This window comes from Gastrolobium bilobum, unplaced genomic scaffold (assembly GCF_033153095.1).
Source record: "Gastrolobium bilobum isolate Gb01-03AN ecotype WA unplaced genomic scaffold, APGP_CSIRO_Gbil_v1 utg762, whole genome shotgun sequence".
NCBI lineage: Eukaryota > Viridiplantae > Streptophyta > Magnoliopsida > Fabales > Fabaceae > Gastrolobium > Gastrolobium bilobum.
Genome location: NW_026899802.1, coordinates 660,122 through 680,265, shown reverse-complemented (window position 1 = coordinate 680,265; position 20,144 = coordinate 660,122). Strand labels below are relative to the sequence as shown.

Sequence of the window (20,144 nt, the reverse complement as noted above, 5' to 3'; positions counted from 1 at the left end):
TACTCAAACTCTCTCTAGAGATCTCTTAAATACAAAGCATAAAGCTTTGTTCAAACAATTTTCTCTCAAATTTCTAATCTATCTCTTCTTAAACTAGCCTCCACCCTCAACTAATGAATATATAGAGGAGGTGAAATTTAGGGTTTAAGGTTTAGGATTTTTGGAAAACCCCTCAATGAGCTTGGGCTTAGCATTGAATGAGGAAGCCCAACAGTTTATATATTAAAATAGAGTATGTTTTTTTAATAGTGACCTAATCTTTTGATTTTTTTTGTAAAATTTTACATATTGACATGCTTTATTTTTTATTTGTATTATTAAAAATGTAAATATAAATTGTTTTAAATTAATTATTTATATATTTTATATAATTTTAAATGTTTTTCTTTTAAATTTATATTTTTTAAATTATAACAAAATTAATTATGCATTTTTGATATTTTAAATACTTATCTCTCAATTAAAATTCCATTAATTTGTATTTTTAAATTTAAACCAACTTTAAAGGTATTTGACTAGGATTTTTGTTAATTTTTTTTAGTTTTTATGATCTTAATTATTTCATTGGAGAAAGTCGGATCACTCTAGTATATTTATAACCCAGGCAAAAACAAAGACCTGCACAAAAATGAGCCTAATCTTAAATTGAAAGACATAATTATTCAACTCTGACTCAAAGATCCTCTATTGAACTTGAGTACACCGTGGAGATTGGTTTCTTGTTAGTTTTACTCAATTAATAATAGATTATGTGCAAAATACAGTGTTAGCTTTTGGTTAATTTAATGAGAACCATTTTTATAATTAAACTACAGGAAAGACGAACGAGAACAAGAGCAAGAGGGATAAATTGAGGAAAACAAATGTATATTTCACCTTGATCGTAAGACTATTTACCCATATACGATTATTAGATCCAAAAAATTAGTTTGGGGTGTTTCAAAAATTATTTTTTACTTGGAGCGGTCATTGGCAGGGATTTTTTTAATATATTCGACGAGTATAAAAAAAAATTGTGTTCATTTTCTTTTTTTAGTAAAAAAAATTACTCTTATACTTTTTTTTTTTTTTGGAGTTACCCAACCTTAATTATCTCTTTGAGACGAGTTGGCTCCCTCCGGTATCCCCACGAGCTTCGACTCTTTGAGCCGGCTATGGGACTAATCCGGAGTGCGGGAGAACAGTGATGACTAAAGGTTAAAATTACTCTTATACTCCTTTCTTTTCTTATATTTTCTCCTCTATTCCTTTTATTTTTCATTTTTGAAATAGACCATCCTAACCCGAACCGCAGTAGAAGCGCTCCATTGGCAGTATGGCACCACCATCCTCCCAATGTCCTATTTAGTTTTATTTTTTTTCTTTCATTTTTAACATAAAAAATGAATGCTCAGCTAAATTGTGTCATATGACGTAATCCGATTGGCCCATTTTTTTATATGTTATCTAAGGAAAAGAACCAAAAAAAAAAAGTCTCCGTTGTCCTCTTTTATAAAATATCCATATGTTGATACTCACTCAATTCTAATACTAAAGAATTAAAATGATTAATTAATATAAATTATAATAATTAATTACTTGTTATAAAATAATAGATAATTAAAAGAAAGTAGAGATAAGAGATAAATGTAGAAAAATAATTTCTTATTGCATTGTGATCAGTATTTTAAAATCTCGCCAAGTCACTTGACCTCTACCTCTCTTTTTGAAAGTTGGGGTCAACATTTAGACTTTGCATGCATGTTGACTCCTATGATTTTTGAAACCCTCAGTTGAACCCGTGACTCCCAATCAGAGGGAGTCACTACATTTAAAAAAAAGTACACTCAAAAAGATGTTGTTTGATGTGAAAAAATAAATAAATATAAAACACATATTCGTTGCTGCCTAGATCTCGAACTAGATCTAAAATCTAAATCATTTGTTGTAAATAATAGTTATTTATTTATTTATTTGTCGTATTGGGCTTAGCCCATTAGGTCATGTATTCTCTTTAAATAGAGAACTCTTTGTACAGATTATTCACAATTCAATAATAAAATCAGATTACATTTTTCAAGTTGATATCAGAGCTCTCGACCTGAGGGCTCTACTTCCGCGCCTATTGTCTTTTTTGAGCAAAACCCTAATTTCTTTGCCTCTTGCCGCCACCGGAATTTTTTTTCCGGGGACCTTTTGGATCAAGAGGACCACTGTTGACCTTATTTTTCTCCGATCTATAATTCTACGCATCACTCAGCCACAAACAACCTAAACACCTCTGACCGCCTCCAATTAGATCTGTCTTCACCGTTTGGACCCTTTTGCGGCCACTTTTCAACCACGACCACCCACAGACAGGTGCGCGCTCACCAGACGACCACGCCGGAAAAATCTCAGCCTGAGAATCCTCCCCACGCGCTCTCACGCGCCGCCCCTTTCTCCGCGAGTGAAGCTCACGCGCAGCCTCTTTCTCCGGCGCGTGGAGGCGCATGCGGCCTTGTTTTTGGACCGAATCACCGCCATTCTTCTCGTCTCTGTGTTCTCTCTCTGGATCTGTGATTTATTCACTGATCGAAGTTCTTTTGCTTTTATGTTTGGTTGATTCTGTCACCGTTTGTTAACTTTTTCATTGCAGTATGGCGGAGAATGATGGTGAGTCAACGATTTCGCAGAATACACACCATACTGATACCCCACTTGGTCACAATGATCTTCCTAATTTACATTAGAGCTATCGCCTCGATGGATCTAACTACTTGTTGTGGTCTCATCTTATTCGCACTACCATCAAGAGTCGCAATAAGATTGCTCATCTTGATGGCCCTGCTCTTGTGAAAAATGACCTGAAGTTTATCGTCTGGGATAATGAAGATTCCCTTATCATGACTTGGTTATGGAACTCGATGACTCCTGAAGTGGGTCTTTACTGCATGTTTTTGTCTTCTGCCCAGGAGATTTGGGACACTGTTCACTCAACTTATTCTTTGAAACAGGATATGGTTGCGCGCTATGAATTGCGCAATAAAATATTCTCTACTAAGCAAGACTCCTTATCAGTGAATGCTTATTATGGTATTTTGAAGGAGTTGTGGACTGAACTTGATCAATTTCAGAGTTTGAAGATGTAATGTACTGCAGATGCTACTGCCTTAGCCAAGGAGGTGGAAAATGAGCGTATTTTTTGATTTTCTTGCTGGTTTGAATTTTGAGTATGATCCTATTCGGGTTCAGATACTTGGCAAAAAGACTTTTCCATCCCTTTATGTTGTTTTCAATACTGTTCGGGGGGAGGAGACTCGTCGGGGAGTTATGATGAACTCTGATAAATCTGCCATGCTGTCATCACATGATGGTGCTGCTTCTAAACCCACTGATGGGGACTATGATTTCCACAAAAAAAGGATGGTTTTACTCAAGGGAGTTCTTTTACAAAATTTTCTGATGGTGCATCTTCTAGACCTAAGAAAGATGATTGTTGGTGTTCTTATTGTAGAATAACAGGTCATATCAAGGATCTATGCTTTCGCTTCCATGGAAAGCAAAAGGTCTTAGAAAAGATGGCAAGGATGCATGGTCAAGCGCATTATACTTCCTCTGATATAGCTCCTGCACCTAATGAGACTCAACCTGCATTTCGTCAATATGAGTTGGAACGACTCCGGACCATCCTTGATTCTCTGAGTAAGCCATCTGGTACTAGTGCTTTGGCTATGACTGGTATGAGTTCCAATACTTATTCTTTTCTTACTTCATGTACTAATTTTAAACATTCTTGGGTTATTGATTCTGGTGCTACTGATCATATGGCTTGTTGTGCTGGCTCCTTTATTTCTTACAACCTTACCATTGACACTCATACAATAGTCGTAGCTGATGGCTCACATACATCAGTTGCGGGTTCTGGTAACATAAAATTACAGCCCTCCTTACATCTCAAAGATGCTCTTCATGTCCCTAAACTCTCTACTAATCTTCTTTCTATTTATAAAATCACAAAAGATTTGAATTGCACTGTAACCTTCTTCCCTACTCACTGTGTTTTTCAGGATCTCGCCACAGGAAAGACTATTGGGGGTGCTAAAGAGCAAGGGGGGCTGTACTGTCTGGAGTCACAATCTCCCGCAAATAATGTTAAGGATCACATCTTGTTGTCTCATGGCCAGTCAACTGCTGATTCTCTGATTTGGCTTCATCATAAGCACTTGGGACATCCTCCATTTAGTTTACTCAAGTCTTTATTTTCGTCATTGTTTTTGTCTAAGTCTGTTGAGTCTTTTCATTGTGATGTTTGTGAGATTGCTAAGCATCTTCATATATCTTTTCCTTATAGTATTACTAAAAGTGTTGAATCTTTTGATCTTATTCATTCTGATGTTTGGGGTCCTTCTAAGGCCCCTCATTCTTCTGGTAATAAATTATTTGTTTCTTTTATTGATGATTGCACTCGTGTAACTTAGGTTTACTTAATGCGTGAAAAGTTTGAGGTACCACAACTGTTCTTTCAATTTTATAAAATGGTTGAGACCGAATTTGGTAAAAAAATCAAGAGACTAAGGACAGTTAATGGTACTGAATATGTTAATCATTGTTTTTCCCAATTTATACGAAGTCAAGGTATGATTCATGAACTTACTTGTGTAGACACCCCTCAACAAAATGGGGTTGCTGAAAGAAAGAATCGTCACCTTCTTGATGTTGCTCGTGCCTTACTGTTTCAAACACATGTACCCAAATGCTATTGGGGAGATGCCATTCTTACTGCAACATTCTTGATCAACCGTCTACCCACTCGGGTTCTTGATAATGTAAGTCCTATTCACTCAATAACTTCTTTTTTCCCTTCTGTTCCAACTTTGCAAAGTCTTCCTCCATGAGTGTTTGAGTGTGTAGTCTTTGTTCATGTTTAGAAACAGCATCGTCGCATTAAGTTAGATCACATGGCTCTTAAATGTGTTTTCCTTGATTAAGCTCCTGATAAGAAGGGCTACAAGTGCTATCACCCTAGCAGTCGGAATTTTTTTGTTTCTATAGATGTTACGTTTCAGGAATCTAAGTCCTTTGTGGTAAATAATTTTTGGATTGGGTCATTAGCCTGTAATCATAATTATCGGTGATAAAATTATTATTATTTGTTAGGTACGTAATGTAAATACTTATATTTTAGAAAAGCCATGTATGACTAATAATTAAGAGGAAAATTAAGATTTTTTTTAATTATACTAATCCTAATTCGATAACAATGGATCAAAAATTGGAACTCTGATGTACTTAAGAGATCTAAAAATTCACTTTTGCCATATAACTAAATAAAGTGTTAAGATAATCAGATATACACATTTTAAATTCTTTTTTTTTTCTTTTAGTTGTGACTGTATACATTTTTCACGCCTTATTGATATCGTTTACTATAATGTATGGTAATTCCCTCGATATTTAAGGCATTACTATTATTATTATTATTTTATCCTTAAAAACAAAATGTGGTTTTACGTGCAAGAATAAATTTCGTCATTTTGCTTACAAAAAATAAAATAAAATTCGTCATTATAATAACTCTACATTGTTAAAAAAGGATAAATAAGCAGTCATATTTCTTTCTTTATTTTATTTTTTTTAAATTAAGAATTGGATAAATTTAACGAATCGGACGATAACAAGGGAAAAAGGAGGAGGCAGTTTTACAGAGCCTCGTAGTAGCAGAATGCGTTGGCGTTAGGGGGTGGAGCCCACTAGCGGTTCGGCAACAGGTGGTTCCGGCTCAGGACTTCGTCCTCAATCGGTCCACTCCGCTTCTGGGAAATTTCTTCGCCCCTGACCTCACCCTCCTTCAATCTTTGCACAATTCAACACGTTATGCTTCTTTCAACTATTTCTATTCGTCTTCTTATAAACTAACTCCTTCATTCCTGTTTTTTTTCCTCTACCATAATCTCACCATTTTGTTTCACTAACCTTTTAGTTAATTAAATTTGAAGAAACCATTTCCACATCCCTTTCATTTTTGTGTTTTTTTTTTTTTTTTTTTTTTTTGGTTCACAGCCTGATCAGGTTTCCGATTAATCGGCGATCTCCTTCTGCATCTCGTCTCGCGATCAATTAACGGTTGTGGTTTAAGGCACCGCCATCACCATGTCCGTGTCGGATTCCGATTCCTCCTCTTATGGCGGTGAATACAAAAATCTCAAACAAATTAGCCGCGAGCGTAAGTCCTTCTTCCTTTCATTATGCTAATTGTTTTAGATCAATTCCTGATTCGTTTCTCTCATCAATTGGCTTAGAGCTCTGAACTCACTTCAAGTGTCTATTATCTTGCACAACTTCATTTCTCTTTTGGTTCTGTTAGTGAATCCTTATAATTTTTTGTTCACTGGTTGGTTCCAAATTCTACCGTTGTCTTCACTTTGTCCTTGCGCGTACCGATCTCAGTGAGTACAAATAAATTTGTCTTTGGCGTGTGTTTTTGTTTGTTTGTTTGTTTGGGAGTTTTATAAGGTAAATGACAAAGCACGTGAAGGCAAGTCAGCAGCTAGTGCGTTAAGATGCGAAGCTTGCCGGCAGTGGCACCCGTTGGTGGTAATGCTAAACAACAGATTCAATAGCTTTAGGGGGGAACTCTGCATAATAGGGATTGGAATCTTCTAGTCTAGTAGTAGTGGAATTTTCAACATTGAAATTCTGCATTACTATCTAGTATCTGCTATTTTTTCTTGTTTGGGATAAATATTGGTTCCTTTCTTTTCACTGATGAATTTTCTCCATACCCAAGCTGCAAGAAATAAGAGAGGTTTAAGCTAGTCTGTTGGACATGATGTACTGCCTTTACGAATAGAGAGGCTAATTGTCAAAGGATATTGCGGTGGATGTGTTTGAGAATTAGAGTACAGTACATGAGACTAGTACGCCTTGTTATAATATTCATAGATCCCTGGAAATATGGCGGACAGAAATGATCTTTTAAGATTTATGCTGTTACAATGTTAAAAATAGGAACAATTTGCAGCTTCTATTAGTTAATGGATTGTAACTTCTCTTCGAAGCTCAATTTTTTCCGAAACCTTAATGGAAGCAGAGTTGTGGATTGCTTTGCTTGACTCTATTCACCCTTATTCATTGGCGGATGTTGGGATTTGAACTTTAGACTCCTCTCGGGCGTACCCTTGGAAGCACAATTTTGTTCCTAACTCTTTTTCCTACTTTCTTTCTTCTTGCTAGTCTCCTTCAGAAGCCCAAGGCCCCCTCTCTTATGTGAAGTCTTTCATTTGGAGTGCACAAATTAATAGGATTAATACTAATAATTTATTGCTGGTTGATGAACATACAAGTCTCTCTCTCTGTCCAAATGGTGGTGTTGTGTGTTTTATTTCAAGAGGTTTTGGGAAATGTAATAAAGAGAGAAAGTTTTTTGGTGGTGTACTGTGTATGTTACTACGTGGTGATTATGGTTTTAAAGGAATGATAGAGTTTCAGGATAATTTGTTGCCATTAATCCTTTTATGGAATAAAGTGGTCTCCCTGGGTTCCTTATGGTGTACAGGTAATGGTTATTTTAGAGGGGCCTTTTTAGAAGACATGTAGAGTGACTGGCAAGCTTTGGTTAGTTTATGCATCCTTCTTGTTTGCAGGGATTTTGTGTTTTTTCTTTCTTTAGTTGGTTATCTTATCGTCTGTTGTTGTACATACTGATTTCTACTTTTGTCTCCCAGAAAAAAAAAGGAGGAGAAAATACAAGATAAATAAAATCACTCTAAATAATTTCATTTTTTTTTTGGTGTAGTTTTTCATATTTCTTTAAAGAGTCAAGAGATCACTTTATTACTGTACATGCCAATTTTTTTACTTTTAATATTGACACCCAACTCAATACAACACTATTTTGTCCTTTTCATTAGCAGATAGACTGACTCCAACATGTTTTGATTCTTTCGAATAGTTGAAGTGGATAATTCATTTGCATGGATTGCATCTTTCTGCATGTTCTTTTGCTTCCTTCTAACTTTTTAATAGTAAATTGCTTAAAATTTAACCGTGACCAATTGCTTTCTGATCTGAACATCTCATTTAGTTTCTGTGTTCTGAAATTTTCTCCAGGATTATTACATGAAATGCTCAGGTCAGCGAAAACGGGGGATTCAAAATCAAGATGGAAGGTATGGGATGTCATTAGTTGAATATATTCTGCCTTAGGTTTTTGAACTTCACTATAAAAATTAAAAACAGATGCACCGACTGTTCTGTTTGTTTTAGCTTCAGTTTGTAGTTTCATTCGAGGAATCTTTAGAAGAAATTTTCTTTTTGATGCTGATGATTAGACATAGGACAGATTTAACAAATCTTTTTGATATTTCACCTTCGTGTAAGAACAGTCAATAAGCTAAATCATGTTTCTGGAATGCATGCTTTATATATTGGATCCATGGCTATTTGCTTCATGTCACGGGTAGTCAGCAATTTAGCATAGTTCTAAATGGTATCATTGTAGAAAATTTATCAGATTTCTCTACATATCTATACTAATATTAACTATTAAGTATTAAGCCAGCTGCAGAGTTTGTTGATACATTCTTGAACGAGTGGTAATTGATTAAAGCTTGAGGAAACTAATGAAGATGAGACATTAATGTGTGTGTGTGTGTGTGTGTGTGAGAGAGAGAGAGAGAGAGAGAGAGAGAGAAGTAGAGAATCGTTGAGTTTGGAGACAAAATGGCAGCCAGGTCAGGTGATTGCTAGAATATTAACCTTTGTTAATCTTTTTATTTAAATTTAAGAAGGAAAATATGGCATTGTGCAGTTTATAGGGACAAACTCTTTGTTGTCTTTACCACCGCTGTGGAGTACAAAATATGTTTTTGGGGATTCTCTGTAGTGTTCTGCTCACATAGGGTATTTTCCTTTTTGGATATGCTGATTGATTTTAGAGCTTTTGCAATGTCCTTTCATTTTTTGTATATTTTTCTTAATTGCCTTGGTATAAGAGTGTTAGATATAAAAACCATTCATAAACCTCTACCAAGCAGTTTAAGCTTTTGGGATAGTTGGTTCATTTCATGACATGGTACTAGAGCCTCTACGACCAAGTGGTCTAGAGTTCGATCCTTGTCACACCCATTCTTTTAATAAACCTTGAATTTCATCCTAATGTGGTGTGGGCTTGTGTATTATCCATGCTTTAATTCCAAAGGGCTCTTGTGTGAGAGGGGGCATTAGATATAAAAACCATTCATGAGCCTTTACCTATTAGCTTAACCTATTAGCTTAAGCTTCATGGATAGTTGGTTCTTGACAAGGAGGATGCCTTTTACTCCACTCAAACACATTCATTTCTTTTTAAGAAACCTGCTTAAGCTTAAAACAGCTAAAAGCATGATACTTTTAATTGTTTACCATCTTGTATTGGTCCATGGTTTGCTTGCCTGCAGGTGCTAATAATGGACAAACTGACTGTCAAGATAATGTCTCACTCTTGCAAGATGGCTGATATCACGGATGAAGGTGTTTCATGTAAGAATCACAAGATTGATTTTTGAATAGTCATATTTTTTCTATCCACAGCCAGTAGAAGACTTTCCATTATTTTTCTCTGATTTGGTTTTCATGCTGTGCTTGTTGATTTTCTTCTCTGATTAAAATGTTAAATTGAACTAATTCACACTCCAAAAATCGCAATCTGTATACATGTTACTCAGGATATTTAAACTTGTTTTAACTGTGGTTAATTTGTTATGTGTTAAATGGTTCTAAAACTGTTTAAAAAGTAAACAAAAACAGAAATTCTGTACCCTCCTTTTGCCCTCCCTTTTCCTCTTCTAAAAGTTAAACGAAAAAGTCTACCCGAGAAAAAAAGTTAAAAAAGAAAGATAGAAAACTCTTGTTTCTTTTCTAGCATGATGAAGCTGAAGGATTTTAAGGGGAATAGTAATGGTGAGACAGATGGAGAAGTAGTCAATAGAATAGAAGGTGATTACATGTTCTTGTTTCTGTCTTGAGAAAAAAAACGGACTTTTAAATGAAGCAATGTAATTTCATTTTACTCTGTTCAACTACACATACTATCAGTCCTTCTTATATGACATTTGCACTCCGTAAGAAATCTGACGCATCACTTAACTTACTGCTGATATTAAGGAGTAGGTATATTGTTGTAATTGTAAATTTTCTAGATAACCCTTATAGAAAAATTTAATGAACTCAATTTATGGGGTAAAATAGTAAATGACAAGTTTTTAAAATAAAAGCATGGATATTTTTCCTCAATTACACCCCAACTTAGAGGGGAACAAAAAATGATGTTTGATGGATCCTTGTTAAGCTATAAATTTTAGTATACTCTAATCATTCCATTAAAAAAAACCTTTCTCAACTATCATTATTGGATTTAACTAATATGAGAATGGAAGAAACTTATTCAGGGAACACCTGTATTTTGCACCAGTTCTATTTCTTGTATGGTATATGATTTTTTGTTTTGTTTTGCTTGGGTAGTGGTTGAAGACATATACAAGCGAAGGCAGCCATTGCCCACCATGGATGCTATATACTTCATCCAGCCAACCAAAGAGAAGTACATATCCAGTTTCATATGTTTGTGGCGTATTTAATGAATTATCTTAGATTACCTTGAGAATGCTCATAGACTGTAAGCGCAGCTGATTTTCTGGCGGTCCGTCATGGTTGCGTTTGCATGATTTATTTTAGTTCTACTGGAAAAAATAAATCTTGCTTATGTTGAAGTTTATAGTTTGGCTGCTTGTCAAAAATACTTGTGGTAACTGGTAATAAAGACTAAGAGTGTTGATGCTGGCCATGAAAATAAAAAGAAGAGATTGTATTGCTGATGGTTTTCAGTTTTAGCGTTATTCTTTTGAAACTCTTCAAGGAATTTACTTACGTTGTCTTTACTCTTCCTGTTATTTTGTTTGCTTGTTTGGTATGTATTTTTCAGTTTGTTGCGAAGTATGTCACTAATGTCTATAGACATGCAGTTTAGAAATCATTTTGGACGTCCAACTCCCTTGTCTCTTGGTTGAAAATAAAATCAAAAAGTTGTCATTGGGTTTTGAATTCGAGTGTTATGATTTCTTTTAACTTTTGTTCTTTGATCTCTTACTTATATTCTCTCCCAATTAATTTCCCTTTTATTTATTTATTTTTTCTTATGAATCTGATTTTTTTTATTTAATTTCCTCCATGTTCACTACTTAATATGTAATGATACTATACTTTATTTTTTTATTTTGTTTTTTCCCTTCCTTTCTCTTCAAAATGCATCATGACACGTCACTATTGTATTGTCATTCTCTCTTTCACTTTACACGTATTATGTAAATTGGTGAATGATTAATATTCTGAACTTTTGTTTCTGTATTGTAAGATTAGTTTCATTTAGCTTTGGTGGGGGTTTTAGTTAACCTATACTATTGGTTTTTATAGAATTGGTCCATACTTATTGATTTTCCCTCTTCATTTTCATTGGCAGTGTAATTATGTTTTTGTCAGACATGTCTGGAAAGACACCCTTATACAGGAAGTATGAGATCTTTATATTACCTCCTGTCTGCAATTTCATCTTGATTTCCACTTACTGGTTTTCAAGCCTGTTTTATTCTGTGTTGTTGTAGGGCATTTGTTTTCTTTAGTTCACCTATTGCCAGAGAATTGGTTATGGAAATTAAGAAAGATACGTTGGTGTTGCCTCGCATAGGTGCTCTGAGAGAGGTGAATTTTTTTCATGTAGGATCTACATTGTGTTTAAATTGAGATTTTCCAAAACAATTTCAGAATTTTCTTATTGTGTTTTGTCCCTCTCACTTGATGCTATGCAGATGAATTTGGAGTACTTTGCTATAGACAGTCAGGTATCTGGTTGTTCTTTTTTCTTTATTTCACTTGCCGTCAGTCATACATATCATCTTTGTTCATATGAATACAATTACTTTTCTTCGCTTACAGTAGTTTGTATTAGTAATTTTCAAAACTTCTGACATGTAGAAGTGCACCTTGTGTTTGCCCAGTTACACATAGCCATGAATGAGAGTCAAGTGATGGATCATGATGTTCTTCCTGTTAATCTAACTTGTTAGAATCTGTTATCTGTCGAAGAAAACCTCCAATACAAACAAAGTCTGTTCTTTAGAATGCTGAATAAATTGAACAAACAACTATACTTTTTTCTTGATCTGCAAGGACTAAGTTGAAGTATTTTCTGAGAAGTGAAAAATGGAACAACCATGAAATATGTGTATCGAACATCCTATAACATGTGCAAGTTGGCAATTTTAATCATTCAAGTATATTGCTTTTACAATATCTCACCAACAAAAACAGTAATATATAGAGCTACATTGTTGGAACTTAAAAATTTATGAAACCTGTTTGTTGAGGTTCCTTCCCTTGAGGAAAATTTGTCAACCTTTAAATTTTCTCATTAGAAATTCTTTATTAGTTTCTAATCCCATCATCATACCAATTGTTTGGTGTCCTCATTTTTGTGGTGTGTGATTTTTGTCATTTAATGTAGGGTTTCATCACAAACAATGAGAGAGCTTTAGAGGAGCTATTTGGGGATGAGGAGAATAATCATAACGCTGTTGCATGTTTAAATGTGATGGCTACTCGGATTGCTACAGTTTTTGCTTCATTGAGGGTATGTAGTCAATGCTATGACTCTGTGATAGGAATTTAAAAATTGCAATCAGTGTTCTATAATTGTTCAAACAAATGATTGAGAAGTCTTCTGAATCACGTCAATGTTTCTCTAGGAATTTCCTTTAGTTCGTTTCCGTGCTGCGAAGTCCCTAGATGCAATGACAATGACTACTTTACATGATCTTGTTCCAACAAAGCTTGCTGCTGGTGTCTGGGACTGTCTTATGAAATATAAAAAAAGTGTACCTAATTTCCCTCAGACTGAGACCTGCGAGTTGCTCATTATTGATAGAACTATCGATCAGGTTTCTTATCTTCATTTGTTGGTCATGGACTTGTTATATTAATTCAACTGACTGTATCATATTGGTTAAAATGAGAATTCTATTCTGAATGTGTAGATTGCTCCTGTGATACATGAATGGACGTATGATGCCATGTGCCATGATTTGTTGAATATGGAGGGAAATAAATATGTTCATGAGGTATTCTACAATTTCCTTCTCCCCCTCTAAATTGTTATGTCTGTTTCTTGTTATGACCAGAAATCTACTGTATTCTTAAGGTTCCTGGCAAGACTGGTGTTCTACCTGAGAAAAAAGAGGTTCTGTTGGAGGATCATGATCCTATATGGCTTGAACTTCGTCATGCACATATCGCAGATGTATGTCCTGTTTTCACTATTTTGTGTTTAGGGTTTAGGCTTTATGGTATACTATTTGGAGTCATCTCTACTATTTAACACTTAAGCAACATGAATACCCTTTGATATTGATGGCCTTGTCAGGCTAGTGAACGGTTGCATGAGAAGATGACCAGCTTCATTTCAAAGAACAAAGCTGCACAAATCCAGCATGGTTCAAGGTGAGTCATAATTTCCTGGGAGTTTTTCATCATTGACATTGTGATGTAAGAGGATATTGATTCTGAACTAATTGTGGTAATGGTTTAATCAATATTGAAAATAAAACATTTGCCTGATTTCACTATTTTTATCAAAAGCTTGAGTTGAAAGTTATGATTTTTTTTTTTAGTTTTATATATTCAACTTTGGCGTCTAGCCATGTTAGAAAGAAACTCTTATTCTTTCTTTTAGTCTCTATGTATGTGTGTGCGTGTGCATGCATGTGATAGGTACCAGATACAATAAAGAAAGAACGAGAAGAGGAATTTAGGAACCAAACAAAGAACAACAGTGGTATTGTAGCAAATTGGTAATGAAATACAATTGAAAATGACACTTCTAGAGGCCTTCTCTCCCACTCACTACCCAAATTCAATTGCGAAATTGCCGATCCTACGTGAGCCTTACCCCTAGTATGCAACAAACTCCCCTAATAGAATTCACCCCTCCCTCACAAGTTTTTCTCACCTAGTCCACGTCAGCCACTATTTGTTGTGTATGATTTCCTACTTTCTGCTTAATTCTCCAAGCATACACCCTCCTACTTATGAACCTATCCGCATGGTATGTTGATCTATTACCATTAAATATATTTAATATTTTAATCACACCTCCACTTACCACCCAAGGCTACCACAAATAGCATATTTGGATACCGTTTTGCATTGTAGTTGAGAAAACCAAACTGAACTAGCTGGTTTGACTAGTTCAATCGACAAATGGTTCATTGAGTGGTTTGATCCAACCTCTCAAACCGGTCATTGAACTATTGAACCAGGTGCTAACCATCTGAACCACACTTTCAAGTTTTGTTTTCTCCAAAAATGTGAAATTGCCTCCTGGTATTGAACCTTGAACTTCATTGTGTCATCAAGTGTCTTCTACGACTGCGCCAGAAATAATCTTTGATATTTATGCAAATTCTTTGTATATTACATCCTAAAATGTATTTAAGTTGTGTTTATTTTTATTAATAATATTTACTTCATTTATCGATTCAACTCTTATTATTGCTTTTTTTTATCTCTGCAGGACAGATAATAAGGTCCTTTTATGCTAATTTACAATTTCACCTAACCTGTTTTTTTATGATTTTATGTTAGTTTATTACTTAAAAATATTATAAAATATTAAAAAATTATCATTGGTTCGACCACATTTCATTCATGGCCAGATTGGTGAACAATGAATCAGTGCCTTAACTGGTTCAATGACCGGTGTGGTTTTATAAACATTGGTTTTCATTGTCGGAATGTGTAATTTGACCAGTTTGAACTTGTTTGGCTTCCCTCCAAAAGTAATCTTGGGCTCCTTTAACACCATGAACTGAAGTTCCAGCAGAAAAACTACCTTTATCACTTCTTCTTGAACATCTCTTTAGACATCCTTGAGGGTGATTTTACAATTTTGGGCTCTACAATATTTTAAAATATTTACTATTATTTTTGTTGTTAATTTCATTCTTGGGTTATTTTATCTGACATTAGGAAATATATATTTTGCATGGCTGAGGCTGATAAAACTCTTCATTTTCTATTGAATTATTTTAACAAAAATTCTGTTTGGTATGAAAGTTTTTGTACGAAAGCTGTTACAATTGTCTAATAACTAATCATGGTTGGAGAGGAAAAAAAGTAGAAAAATAAGTAAGCAACTGACAAAACACAACAAACTTTTTTCACCTTTTTCTATTCATGAGTTTTTTCGTGAAAACATATTTGTACTATTTAGAATTTTTCTTATTTTAAACTATTAGGTGAAGATACAATATTGGTTTTGTATTTCTAACATAAACTTTGTGTAAAATGACCATAGAGGCATGTCTATTTTCTTGTAGAAATAATTTGGCCTTGTTTTTTAGTTTAATGAAGACTAGATCTGTAATTAATGGAAATGTCTATTCATTCATCTAATTACTGTCATCATAAACTTCACATAACTAAGCATTTCATTTATAGAGGTAGTGGTGAAATGTCAACAAGGGACTTACAAAAGATGGTTCAAGCACTTCCGCAGTACAGTGAGCAAATTGACAAACTCTCCCTCCATGTAGAGGTTAGTTCTTTAGTTATGCAATGTTACCCAAAAAAATTGTGATTGTTGTATGATATGATTGCACACACACACACACACGCACACAAAAGGTACTATCTTCACTTGAAAGCTGCGTAGTAGAGGCCTTCTACAGTATGTTAATGTCCTTAACAAAAATTCTTATTTACTCTCCTTTAATACCAAATTTTAGTTGCATGTAGGTGAATTAGTTGGGCATTTATATTAGTTCTGTTTTTTCCCTTGTTGTGACCTTCTCCCCGTACAAGAAAAAAAGGGAAAAAAAACCCCCTTAAGTAATGGTCTTATTGTCCTACTTTCTTTTTTGATTAGAGAATATTTTGTTAGCAAAAAGAAAGGGGAAACACATTCCCTCCTTTCATAAAGGCTTAGTATTACATCAGTAACTTACTTTAGAAGTTACAGTGATTCCTAATTATAGATCATTATCAAATTAACTGTTTCCTTTGTACTATTGTGTATCTGAGCATCCCTGAAGAAAAGGTAAGCCTAGCATGATTTAGCAATATGATAATTCATTTGTTATTTGCAAGAGTGTGAATTATTACCTAACTTACTTAGAAATAGAAGTGTGAACATTTAAATATTTGTAGTATTATTTTAAAATATTAATGTCTATTCAAAATTTTAGTTGCTTCTCATTACATCTTAACACGGAACTTATAGATGTTATCTGTTATCCTGCAGATAATAGATGAAGCCATAATATCATGCAGAATATCAGATTTTTTTTTTCCCCATTTTTTTGGTGGGTCTTTGACGAGGGAACCAATCACAGACAACGTCTGAGGGGTTAATCACACTACAATGCCTGTGGGAATACCCTAGTCAAATGCAAAAAAATCTGTTATCTTGCATAATATTATTGTTTTTATCATAATTTTTGCTTGTGGATGACTGAATACATGAACTTTTGTGCTTTAAGTTTGTTAGGTATTTCTGAAAGCTAGTTTTTTCTTCAGCGATTGATTGACATTAGGGTTTTAATGTATTAAAATGAATTAATTACGGTAATGGAGCTGGTTATGATCATTGGTTTCTTATATATAAATGATGACCTTCTTTGTCCAGATTTCAGGAAAGATTAATTACGATAATGGAGCTGGTTATGATCATTGGTTTCTTATATATAAATGATGACCTTCTTTGTCCAGATTGCAGGAAAGATTAACGGAATCATTAGGGAGTCAGGACTTCGGGAACTTGGGCAGCTGCAGCAAGATCTTGTTTTTGGAGATGCTGGAATGAAAGATGTGATTAAATTTTTGACTACGAAAGAAGTAAGTAATTCTAAAATGGAAAATGAAAAGGTTAAAACCTTACACACCTCGTCAGTGGACTTAATACAAGAAAGCTTTCTACTCCAGGAAATGGGTTGTGAAACTAGAAATAAAACTTTTTCCTTTTCATTAGCTGAAAATCACTCATGTATTATTTTTATGCAGGATACAACTCGTGAAAATAAGTTGCGCTTGTTAATGATTCTTGCAGCCATTTATCCTGAAAAATTTGAGGGTGAAAAAGGTCTGAATTTGATGAAGGTGTGGCTTCTTTAGACCTGGGTGCCAAACTAAATTGCCATTTGCTGTTCTGTTCGATTAATATGTCAAAGAATAAATATACTGTTATCGATCTGTTTCAGGTTGCAAGGTTGACAAATGAGGATATGATTGCTATAAATAATTTGAGAACGCTTGGGGGACAACCTGATAGCAAAAAAACTTCAACCGGTGCTTTCGCTCTGAAGTTTGATATGCACAAGGTAATTCATAGTTTAAATATATGATTTTTCAGTAACACTTTATGTCTGAAAAATGTTTCTCTAAATTGTCAGAAAAAGCGTGCAGCAAGGAAGGATCGTTCTGGTGAAGAAGAGACATGGCAGCTATCACGCTTCTATCCCATAATAGAGGTACAAATTAAGTTAATACAATTTTCCCACTTGAAATATTTTTATGTATTAATTTTATGAAAATTTCATGGGGAGGATAGCATAAGCAAAGCTACTGTTAAAACAATTTTCTTTTATCTTTCCTTAGTTAATTATTAACTTTGCATTATAGATGTGCTTATGGTTTTTTCTAATTGAAGAACCAGCTGGAGTTGGTTATTTGAAGATTTAGATCACAATTGATGTTGTAAACATGCTGGTTAACGAAAAGTAGGGCACTCTGCAAGCGTTTATATGCTATTATGTTTTTTAATCTCATTGAATATTAAGAAAATAAAAAGGACTCCGTATTTCCATATCATGAAATTTTTAATTTATAGTAATATTATCTTTATGATGATTCCATCAGTTGCTTATAAAGCTTTTAGAGCCTCGTATGTGATGAGTGGATGGACCTTATTCAGGAACTCATTGAAAAAATCAGTAAAAATGAATTGTCAAAGGAAGACTATCCATGTCTAAATGACCCAAGTCCAACTTTCCATGGTACATCTCATGCTGGATCAGTAATTCAAAATCCTCCTGCTCATTCGATGAGATCAAGGCGCACACCAACTTGGGCTCGACCCAGAGGCTCTGATGATGGGTATTCAAGGTTCTACTTTCTTTCCTCCCGAATACAAGTCACTAATATGATAAATGCTTCTAATGAGATCTGTTTATATTTTTCACTTGGTCCATGAACTCTGTTTTCTTCCCACTTTGCCACGACCTTATGATACCTCTTAACTTTTAGGTTGTGTGGACTTGCGTTAGCTTGCTATTATGTAGATAATTAGTAGGGAACTCCCAAGTATCTGTTGGAATTGCTTACTATGACCTGCCATTCCAAAACAAAACTATCTTACATTTAATTTTCATCTTTCCTGCTGGCATATAGCGATTCGGTGCTTAAGCATGCATCCAGTGATTTCAAGAAGATGGGGCAACGAATATTTATATTTATTGTTGGTGGAGCGACCAGATCTGAGGTTTGAATAATATTTTGATAAAATGAGGTTGTCATTTTTACTGTTTTTCCCTCCAGCTTTTCTGGACTGATACATCGTTTAATCATCAGCTTAGGACTTGCCACAAGCTTTCTGGTAAGCTGAAGAGGGAAGTTATTCTGGGCTCGTCAAGTCTTGATGATCCTGCACAATTTATTACGGTATTGAAGTGTTAACCTTTTTAAAGTCAAACGTGTTCCCCAAATTGCAATTTGCCATAACCATTCCTGCATGCTATTTTTCTTCTTTTGTAGAAATTGAAGATGCTAACAGCACAGGAACTTTCATTGGATGATCTCCAGATATGATGTTTACGAACTTGGAAACTGGGAGATGATCTTCTGCTTGCTTGTGAAATATATATGTTGTAATCATGTAGTTTATTCATCTCAATATAGCAAATTCTTTGGACATTTGACCTGTTGTTCAGCCGAGCCACTGAATGTCAGACTGTGCATATGCTAGGAATTCTTCGCTGGTTAGACACGCAATTTTTTTTTATTTTATTTTTTTAAATTCTGGTAAATGAGTTTCATTCAAATGACATTTTGTTGCAAGGAAAAAAAAAAAGGGAACAATGTACTGCTGAAACCTATCCCCTCCCAAATAAATAAATAAGTAAATAAATAGAAGTTTTCCATTCGTTAGAAGCTGCTTGACAAGAATTAGTTGTGTCGAATAGAAGACACAGAATGAGTTGGGTATCATGTTATCCACTTTGCTTTAAGCAATACTGGTATCACAATTTATCGACTCAGAATATTAAAAGGTTAGTTCCCCCACTGTAGCTATTTAAGTGTCTGTGACTCCGGACGTTGGTGGGTTGTTTACAACAATGTTAGACTCGGCTGGTTACTGGATCATCGGTTAAATTGGTGGGTTACTGATTAAATCGACGGGTTACCAATTAAATTGTACGACCTGGTTTAATAGATCAAAACTTATATTTTATACATAAAAATGTATAAAAATACTCAAACATACATGTAAAAAATTGTTATGCAGGGCTGCGAATATATATAGTTTTTATAGGGATAAAAAAAGTCATATATGATAAAACATATAGTATATTGTAAAAAAATAAATAAAGAAAAAAAAATTCAAGTATAAGACAATCACATAATTCCTTTATCAAATATCATCAACTAGTTATGTATAATAATTATAAGGTATTTATCAACTTCTCTTCTCATAAAAATGAATTTGTAAGGAATAAATAGGTTATGTTCTCTTAATTTACTGTTTCACACATTGCTAAAATTTAAGGTCAGTGTAGGAGAGTATACTATTAGCAAACAAAACAATAAAAAAATTTAAAGGAGTTTCATATTTTTTTTAAGACAAGATGAGACAATTTTGATTTTTGTTTCTTTTTTATAAATCTCCGATTTTGATGACCCGATCATTTTGATAAAACCCGACTGGTTCGAATCAATTTTTACCGGATTTGATACATAACTAATTCAATACTTGACTCGAATAATGATTCGTTTCGGATTGACCAGCCCGGTTCGAGCCAGGTCTAATAAGCCTAATTTACAAGTATTTGAGCCCGTACTCACGAAGATCAGAACATCAAGTTGAGGCATTTACCCTGCAATAG

The 20,144-nt window shown here is 34.3% G+C and overlaps 1 protein-coding gene across 2 annotated transcripts; it reads left to right on the top strand.

Moving 5' to 3' along the window:
- The first annotated feature begins 5,659 nt into the window (after positions 1 to 5,659).
- On the top strand, positions 5,660 to 19,168 carry LOC133293694 (SNARE-interacting protein KEULE-like). 2 transcript variants are annotated; one of them, XM_061492301.1, is made up of 22 exons: positions 5,660 to 5,832; positions 6,022 to 6,184; positions 8,071 to 8,129; positions 9,399 to 9,480; positions 10,462 to 10,540; positions 11,456 to 11,506; positions 11,598 to 11,694; positions 11,802 to 11,834; positions 12,497 to 12,622; positions 12,738 to 12,929; positions 13,026 to 13,109; positions 13,190 to 13,288; positions 13,412 to 13,488; positions 15,487 to 15,583; positions 16,756 to 16,881; positions 17,047 to 17,142; positions 17,244 to 17,363; positions 17,436 to 17,513; positions 17,957 to 18,147; positions 18,433 to 18,523; positions 18,613 to 18,702; positions 18,796 to 19,168. In XM_061492301.1, exons 2-22 carry the CDS (start codon positions 6,112 to 6,114, stop codon positions 18,847 to 18,849), a joined length of 1,995 nt encoding a protein of 664 aa, XP_061348285.1. In that variant the 5' UTR covers positions 5,660 to 5,832; positions 6,022 to 6,111; the 3' UTR covers positions 18,850 to 19,168. The 2 variants fall into 2 exon arrangements, with proteins under 2 accessions (XP_061348285.1, XP_061348286.1); XM_061492302.1 differs by lacking the exon at positions 6,022 to 6,184.
- Positions 19,169 to 20,144: the final 976 nt, after the last annotated feature.